The sequence below is a fragment of the Populus euphratica genome, unplaced genomic scaffold (assembly GCF_000495115.2).
Source record: "Populus euphratica unplaced genomic scaffold, PopEup_1.0 scaffold231.1, whole genome shotgun sequence".
NCBI classification, from domain to species: Eukaryota; Viridiplantae; Streptophyta; class Magnoliopsida; order Malpighiales; family Salicaceae; genus Populus; species Populus euphratica.
Window position 1 is genome coordinate 95,588 of NW_011500112.1, and position 8,740 is coordinate 104,327.

Genomic DNA, 8,740 nt, shown 5'->3' on the forward strand with positions numbered 1-8,740 from the left:
AAAACATACCATTATATGATGGCAATCGTGGTGGTGCAGAGCAGAACCAAGAAGATGAAACCAAGCTCTCCATGCTATTGCAATCCCAAATGGTGATGAACTCCAGTTCAGTTGTTGCATTCTCTAATGACAAAACATCACATAAACTTCTCGCATCGATGAATTGACAAACCAGTCCTTGAATGCCATTTAAGAACTTGACCTGAAAATCTCCATCTCCGTTGATACTCAAATCACCCAACACAACTGTTTTAGTTGGAAAAAAATCACTGTCACACCAATAATTTAAATCCACCATTCCTACTGAAATTGTATATGCGCTTAATGATTGAATCCCATCCCAAGATCTGAGATACTCCACGAAGTCAGATAGACCATCGAAATGGCATTTCAAACTTTCCAAATTTCTCAAGGATGCTACCTCCTTTCCTTTAACTGTTATCGGAGCATATCTTTGATCAATTAACGTTTCCTCTAGTACAAAGACTTGCAGGTGAGAGAGTTCTGGTAATATCCCACTAGGAAACTCCTTTTCACCACATCCATTCATTCTAAGATACCTTAGGTTGGTTAGGCATTCCATTCCCTGAGGCATCTTTTCAAGTGCGGTATTAGAGAGATCCAACCTCTTCAGTGCCCTGAGCTTCTTTAATGATGGAACATGTCTTAAGTTCTTACAATAATTGAGCAATAATGCAGTGAGACTCACCAAATCAGAGACACAGTCTGGCAAATTTTCAATACCTGTGCAAGACAGATCGAGGACCTTGAGCCCATGCAATTGCTTGAAAAATGAATCCGCAATCAATCGCAGCTCGTTATTCCCACGTAAAATTAGAGATGACAAATTTGGACACATTGGTGAATGGCTGGAAGGAATTTCTTCGATCTGGTTTCGCATTAGTGAGACTCTTGTGAGATTCTCTGTCCACTCCTCTGCATCTGGTATCTCCTTTAATTGCGCACCTGCTTTAACCATGACTTTAGAGTTTTCTATTTGGATGGCCATGTCCCTAATCAAGTCATGCATCTTGACACATCTACTATGACCATACTCAACACTTTCCAATAAACAGACATTTTCAAGTCTATTAAGCATCGTGTGGCCCTCATCAAATGCATCTATCCTGCTCCTCTTTCCTTCAATTATTCCCTCATCGATCAAATAATCTATCAACATCCCCCTTTCAATAGCATCATCCTCAGGAAATAATGCACAGTACAAGAGACTTTTTCGCAGTGCTGGAACACCTAACCGATCATAACTAAACCACAGTAACTTGAATACTTTCTCATCTATGTCCCTAAATTTTGATTCTCTCAATTTGTTCAATGTATTTCTCCACTCATGTGGGTCATCCACTCCCCTCAAGCTTCCTGCCACTGTAATAATTCCCAGTGGCAAACCAGCACATTCCCCAGCAATATCTTTCGCAATTCCTTCTACTTCTGGTGAAAGTGCTCCATCACGTCCAAGTTTCTCCATGAACAAAATCCAAGCTTCTTCCTCATAAAGTAGCTTCACTTTGATTTTGTGGCGGCAAGCCATCCCACTTCCGGTAAAAGGGCTATGTCACATCCAAGTTTTTCCATGAACAAAGTCCAAGCTTTTCCTTCAGAAAGTAGCTTCACTTTGATTTTGTGGCGGCAAGCCATCCGATGACAAACCGTTTCTGATCTAGTTGTCATAATCAGCTTGCATCCTTTCAACAGCACATGAATTCCCACTTCATCAAGTTCAAAATTGTTCCACAAATCATCTAAAATGAGAATCCATTTTTGTTTCGTACTTAGTTCTTCTGACAATTTAACAGCTCTATCCAGATCATCATCTTCACTTGAAAGGTCTAGATGAAGACTTTTAGCAATGAGATTCTGCAATCTAGTAATGCTAAAATCTTGTCCTTAGTTCTTCTGATAATCTGGCAGCTCTATGCAGATTATCAACCTCCTTTGAAAGGTCAAGATAAAGAAGTTCAGCAATAACATCCTGCAATTTATTAATGCTGAAATCTTGAGACACAGTTAACCACCAAACATGATCACAAATATCTGGTTTTTGTAGAAGCTCATTATGGACATGTTGCAGTATTGTGGATTTACCAACTCCCCCCATCCCATAAATGCCAATGATTGGGACTTTATCATCCATTAACAAAGACCATATCTCCTTCGTATTCTCTTCATTGTCTGTTTCTGACTCTAAATAATAGAGTTCTTCGTCACTGGTGACATCATCTAAAGATTCTAGAGGTGCTAGATTGTATTGTTCTAGGGCTTCTTCTAGAATGATTTCTTCAAAGGCTTTCATTTGGGCCTTTGTGGGCTTGGTATTTGGACATTCATAGCTCATATGTCCAATTTCTTGGCAAATCCAACATTTGCATGTCTTCTTTTTCTGAGGACAAAATTTTTGTTTATCATTTTGTGTTAATTCTTTGGGCTCTTCATTTAAGCCTTTTAGATCCTTATAGTTTTTTATATAGAATCGTTTTCTTTTATTTGGATTTTTAAAATATTTTTTATATCTTTTAGGATTCTTATAATACTTCTTCTTTTTAGGTTTTCTAAACCTATATTTCTTTTTCAGCTTTTTCTTCCATTTTTTAATTTGTGGAATAGTTTGACAACCATACATGGTTTCTGGTCCTTGGAATTTAGGACAACAAAGATTAATTTTCTTTGTCTTTTTAAGCAACTGTCTTTCAGTGCATATTTTTGTTAGTTTCTTGGAAACTATATTTTTTTGCTATCATTAGACTTAATTTACTAATATGTGGCAACTGTTGATATTCTTCTAAGCTTTCTTTACCTATGAAAGGTATCTTTCTAAGGTATCCTTCGATGTAACTAATCCATTCAGTATTAGGTACACTTAAAAGGGATTCCTCATAATCACAGGTGAACTGATCTAAATAACACAGATCACAGATCTGTAACTTAGTCATGCGTTCCCTAGCTTCTTCTTGTTTAATCCTAACTTGGTTTTCACCATCATTAAGATAATTTGTTCCTAGAAACACTGTGGATAACAGGTTTACTATGTTTTGGAGAAAATCCTCTGATGATCCTCTCATGAATTCATCCTTATTGATTCCTTCAATAAGTTCGCTTGCCATTCTGGATGATTTGTTTATCATCAAAATATGGGCTAATTCAAAATCCTCACTAAGATTTGAATCTATTGCTATGATTAATCTTAAGGAATTATGCCAGGATTGAATCCTACGTTTTCTTTCCTTTAGATCTACACAATCTATGTCTAAAATATCAACTTGATATTTCTTTTCAGGTGCATAGTCTTCAGGGATATTATATCTCTGAAATCTACCAGTTCCTGATCTATATGATCCTCCTAGGGGAGCACTTTGATAAGTCGTATTATGACTTCTTGTGGGTCTAGGTCTTGAGGGCCTATCATAACTTACTCCACTACGTGGGTTTCTAGAGGCTCCTTGGGCTGAAGACTCTGCTTGGTTAGCATTCATGCTATCTTCTGTTTCTTCAATGTCTACATTGAGATTATATTTTGGGTTTGGTATTGCTACCAAAACATTTAAATCCTCATGTTGTTCATGGGCTTGTTCTATTTCTGGGTCTTCACAACTCAGAACTTGAATAACCTTATTGGTCCATTCTGTATGGTCATGCGCCATATAATATTCTAACAGTTGTTCCTTAACTGTTTTGTATTCCTTAATCATGGTCTAGGAATATATGTAAAGCTAGTGATTGTAGCTGGTTTTAATCCTGAAGGGGATTTATCATCTTTTGCCATTCCTATTGGTGGATGGGTTGTTTCTTTTCCTAAAGTTGGTGCTATAGGAATTTTTCCTAGATTCTTTTCAAAGGCTAAAAGAATCTCTTTATTGCATTCACATGCTTTGATACTGTCTGAACAGTATTTGATGGCATCGGCCATTTCTAAAAGGCTTCTTTTTATTTCTTCGAGGTCTTTTCTTAAAGCAGCAATTATTGAGGCCGCTGAAGTTTCTATGTGTCTTTGTAGAACACTTATCTGTTTGTCTTCAAGTGTCTTAAAGTCACTTGATAATTGAAGTATGACCTTTTCTAAGGCATCTATCTTTCCAGCCATTGTTTTAGACTTTTAAGTCTATATTTTGGACTATTGTTAAGATTTGTTCAATCTTATTTGGATCTATTTGTTTATTTATTTCTAGATATTCTGTTTTATCTAGCTTTTGTTCCAAAGATTTTAATCTAAGGTTCATCGTTTCTATCAGGCTTTTAACAGTCTTGATATCTTTCTCTATAGGTTCTAATGTGTGCTGGACATTAGCTACCAAATCTTTTAATCCATTATCTAAAAAATGTGGATATTTGAGAGGTTTTGGGAAGTCGTCAATATCACTATCCCCCCCACTGAAAAGTTGTTTGGATGGGAAGCCAAACACATTACTGATACTAGTGACCAGTATTAACACAGATCCTAAGACTGAGTTAATATTATTTAGATGGTTAAGACATCCATCTATTCCTCTTCCACCTTGGTAAGCATATGGTGGTGGATTTGTAGTTACATTTTGGTGTTTTAAACCAATGTATCGTTTGTTAAAATATATATGAGGTTTAACCTGGTGTGGTCCACTCATAATTTTTTATCAGATAAGTCTAAGCTTAAATGGTTTATCCTTTTACTAACAGCGGTGAGGCTGTCATTTGTTGGTGGTGGCAAACCACTCATCCTATGTTGTGCTTTTATTAAAGCAGCTTTTGATTTGGAAGAAGATGATGCTTCATTCCATGTTGGGTTGTATGTCCAATGATTTATTATCCTTGGATTTTCTTCCTCTGCTGAGGATTCTGAATCCTGCCTATGAGGCCTATTCATAATTTGTAACTTAGGTTGGGTTCCTAAGAATGGTTTTGGACTTAAATTCATGGCCCATACTGAATCAAGAGGATCTATCTCTTGAAAGGGTATACTGGAGATCTGTCCGAACTCCTTAAAGATTCCATCTATGCTAATGGAGTCTTTATTTTTGAACATCATTGAATGATGACTATTTGTTAGGGCATAACAAATCTTATAGGTAATGCTAAGGGGCATATCACCACTACGCATTAAATCTGTTCTCTCAAATTCATGAGCAATATACCTCATAACGAAGATGATGAAACTTTTCATCAAGAAGTTTTTGAAGCAGAAGGCATGTTTGCCCATGACATTACTATTGACAGTAATGTATTAAACCAGGTAAGTAAAACAGACTTATCTTTAAATACTAAAGATGTATTTAAATCTTTAAGTACAATAGCTTCTCTACAGAATAAATTATTCCGTAGGAAAAATCATATAATTACCTGCATAGGTACTAGAGAATATCCCATAGATATTAAAGATACTCGTGGTAGTACAGAAATACCTTTAGTCTTAAAGGAAGAAATAACACAGAAGTTGGCAAAATTACCAACAGATATTAGAAAAACCATTTCTTACATTCATGTAGGAAGTATAAAAGTAATGTTAAAATCCACTTTCAGAGTAGGAATAAACAGTCCGGTCAAACTTGCTATCGTGGATAGAAGAATGCCTGACCCAAAAGATGCTATCTTTGGAGCAGTCCAAGGAAATTTAGCGTACGGTAAATTAGTATTTACCTGTAGTCCACGTTTCTGTTCTGAGTGCTTATTAACTAAGAACGCAGGACTAAAGTGTGGGGACTTACTTGTTTCTATTAGATTGGCATCTAATAATTCTTGAATTTGTTTAGCAAATTCTTCTCTATCGGGTGCAGTGTATTGCATCGGTGGAACTTTTATTTTAGTTGAAGGGTCAACTAATTCTATATGAGCTCTAAACTTGTATTTAGATATTTTGTTGTCTAATGGATTGTCACTGCAAACCATTTTTAATTTATCTTCTATTGTAGATAAATTTATTAGACTGAGTAAAAAGTCTTCTGAGGGTGTGATGAAAGTACAGATACTCTCCCCCAAACTTTTTTGATCAAAATCAAGATTTTGAACAATATTTTCGGGTTCAGGAACCTTAGAATGACTGCCATGGCGTTGGGAGTCAAGAAATCCAGGCTGACCACGATGATAAGCCTTGGATATTTTGGGGCAAACAACAGTTTGTCCTTCATGATGGAAGATAATAATTTTTCCCCACTGGGCAAAAGGCTCATAAAGCCGACAAAAATTATTACCTAGCAAAATATCATATCTAGAATTTCTTCTTGAGGGATTTTTGTCAAGTCAGTCCATTCGACTTGATTGAGGTCTATAATTTCGTCTACTTTACATAAAGGTAAAGCGTCGATTTCTAAGAAATCATTGATTTCTTTATCTGTGAGTTGTTCAGACTCATTATTTGTGAAACACGAGTTAGTGTTATCATTTAGAAGTAGGTCCCAGCCTTCTTCTTTTTCTAATTCTTCCCATGTGGGAATCTTATCTTCAAGATTACTCCTGATCTGAGCTATCAGAGCTTGTCTCTGAATAGTCATCTGGTTCATTGTCTGTTTCTGACTCTAAATAATAGAGTTCTTCGTCACTGGTGACATCATCTAAAGATTCTAGAGGTGCTAGATTGTATTGTTCTAGGGCTTCTTCTAGAATGATTTCTTCAAAGGCTTTCATTTGGGCCTTTGTGGGCTTAGTATTTGGACATTCATAACTCATATGTCCAATTTCTTGGCAAATCCAACATTTGCATGTCTTCTTTTTCTGAGGACAAAATTTTTATCTATCATTTTGGGTTAATTCTTTGGGCTCTTCATTTAAGCCTTTTAGATCCTTATAGTTTTTTCTATAGAATCGTTTTCTTTTATTTAGATCTACACAATCTATGTCTAAAATATCAACTTGATATTTCTTTTCAGGTGCATAGTCTTCAGGGATATTATATCTCTGAAATCTACCAGTTCCTGATCTATATGATCCTCCTAGGGGAGCACTTTGATAAGTCGTATTATGACTTCTTGTGGGTCTAGGTCTTGAGGGCCTATCATAACTTACTCCACTACGTGGGTTTCTAGAGGCTCCTTGGGCTGAAGACTCTGCTTGGTTAGCATTCATGCTATCTTCTGTTTCTTCAATGTCTACATTGAGATTATATTTTGGGTTTGGTATTGCTACCAAAACATTTAAATCCTCATGTTGTTCATGGGCTTGTTCTATTTCTGGGTCTTCACAACTCAGAACTTGAATAACCTTATTGGTCCATTCTGTATGGTCATGCGCCATATAATATTCTAACAGTTGTTCCTTAACTGTTTTGTATTCCTTAATCATGGTCTAGGAATATATGTAAAGCTAGTGATTGTAGCTGGTTTTAATCCTGAAGGGGATTTATCATCTTTTGCCATTCCTATTGGTGGATGGGTTGTTTCTTTTCCTAAAGTTGGTGCTATAGGAATTTTTCCTAGATTCTTTTCAAAGGCTAAAAGAATCTCTTTATTGCATTTGACAGCCTGTCTTCTACTGAAGAAAGCGACAGCCCAGCTGCCACAGATTAAAGGGCCAACAACATGTGAAAGGCCAACAACAACGTGGACCCTACCACGATAAAAAGGAACTATGTAATAATAGATATAGTTTGGCTATAAAAGCCATAGAACCCGAGATGTAAGACTCAGAATTTTCTGAGAGAAGAAACCCCTGTAAAAACAAAAAACCTTGCTATTGTAGTCTCAAAACCTTCCTTTCAATAAAATATATTCCCAACGTGGAATATTAAAATATACACATTTTGTGTCTCTAAAGTATACTTATATACTTTCTAAAGTATCTACCTACATTCTGTAAGTAGCCTACTACGTGAGTCTCCTGGAGCACCTGAATAGCACAAAGTAAGTCCCGTATGATGATGATGAGGAGAAGGGCAGAAGTGTTGGTGTTGGAGCTGTATAATGGCGAAAGTATAAGGGTAGTGTCTTCAAAGATACAGAAGAAAGAAACAGTATAAAGGTATGTCTAATACTTTTACAGAAATAGGAAATAAGTTCTGTGAACTTATAGATTGTATAGACTGGTCAAACATACAGTCTTTACGACATATACATGATATCTTACAATCTAAGATAAACTATCATGAGGATAGAATTCCAAATGACATAGAAGATGATTATTTCAATCAACCCCAGAATATACATCTAAGCTTCAAACTTAGATTATTAAGTAGTCTTTTACGAAAGATTAAAAAATATATTGAGGAATTAGAAGAAGATTCCCAAGATCCACAGGCTTATGAGTCTGAAGAAATAGGTGATTATGATCCTACTAGTTAGGAATAATGTATATCGACTGGAAACCAGTAACTAGAACCTATGGTTCGTATTTCTGGTATAACTATGTTGTGCTTTTATTAAAGCAGCTTTTGATTTGGAAGAAGATGATGCTTCATTCCATGTTGGGTTGTATGTCCAATGATTTATTATCCTTGGATTTTCTTCCTCTGCTGACTTCCCAAAACCTCTCAAATATCCACATTTTTTAGATAATGGATTAAAAGATTTGGTAGCTAATGTCCAGCACACATTAGAACCTATAGAGAAAGATATCAAGACTGTTAAAAGCCTGATAGAAACGATGAACCTTAGATTAAAATCTTTGGAACAAAAGCTAGATAAAACAGAATATCTAGAAATAAATAAACAAATAGATCCAAATAAGATTGAACAAATCTTAACAATAGTCCAAAATATAGACTTAAAAGTCTAAAACAATGGCTGGAAAGATAGATGCCTTAGAAAAGGTCATACTTCAATTATCA

The 8,740-nt window shown here is 35.7% G+C and overlaps 2 protein-coding genes across 3 annotated transcripts in view; both read right to left on the minus strand.

The window, feature by feature from the left end:
- Positions 1-8,740, minus strand: part of LOC105109798 (probable disease resistance protein At4g27220) — a 53,865-nt gene that overhangs the window by 14,124 nt on the left and 31,001 nt on the right. The window lies entirely within an intron of this gene.
- On the minus strand, positions 2,586-8,730 carry LOC105109797 (uncharacterized). Of its 2 annotated transcripts, none has more exons than XM_011004612.1 (2): positions 8,321-8,730; positions 2,586-4,710 (listed from the first exon to the last, which is right to left on the minus strand). In XM_011004612.1, exon 2 carries the CDS (start codon positions 3,702-3,704, stop codon positions 2,706-2,708), a length of 999 nt encoding a protein of 332 aa, XP_011002914.1. In that variant the 5' UTR covers positions 3,705-4,710; positions 8,321-8,730; the 3' UTR covers positions 2,586-2,705. The 2 variants fall into 2 exon arrangements, with proteins under 2 accessions (XP_011002914.1, XP_011002916.1); XM_011004614.1 differs by lacking the exon at positions 8,321-8,730 and adding an exon at positions 6,802-7,891 and having other exon boundaries at positions 2,586-3,245.

What these genes read in the sequence shown, in the direction of transcription:
- LOC105109797 (XM_011004612.1), bottom strand. Translation starts at nt 3,704, where the DNA reads ATGATTAAGGAATACAAAACAGTTAAGGAACAACTGTTAGAATATTAT.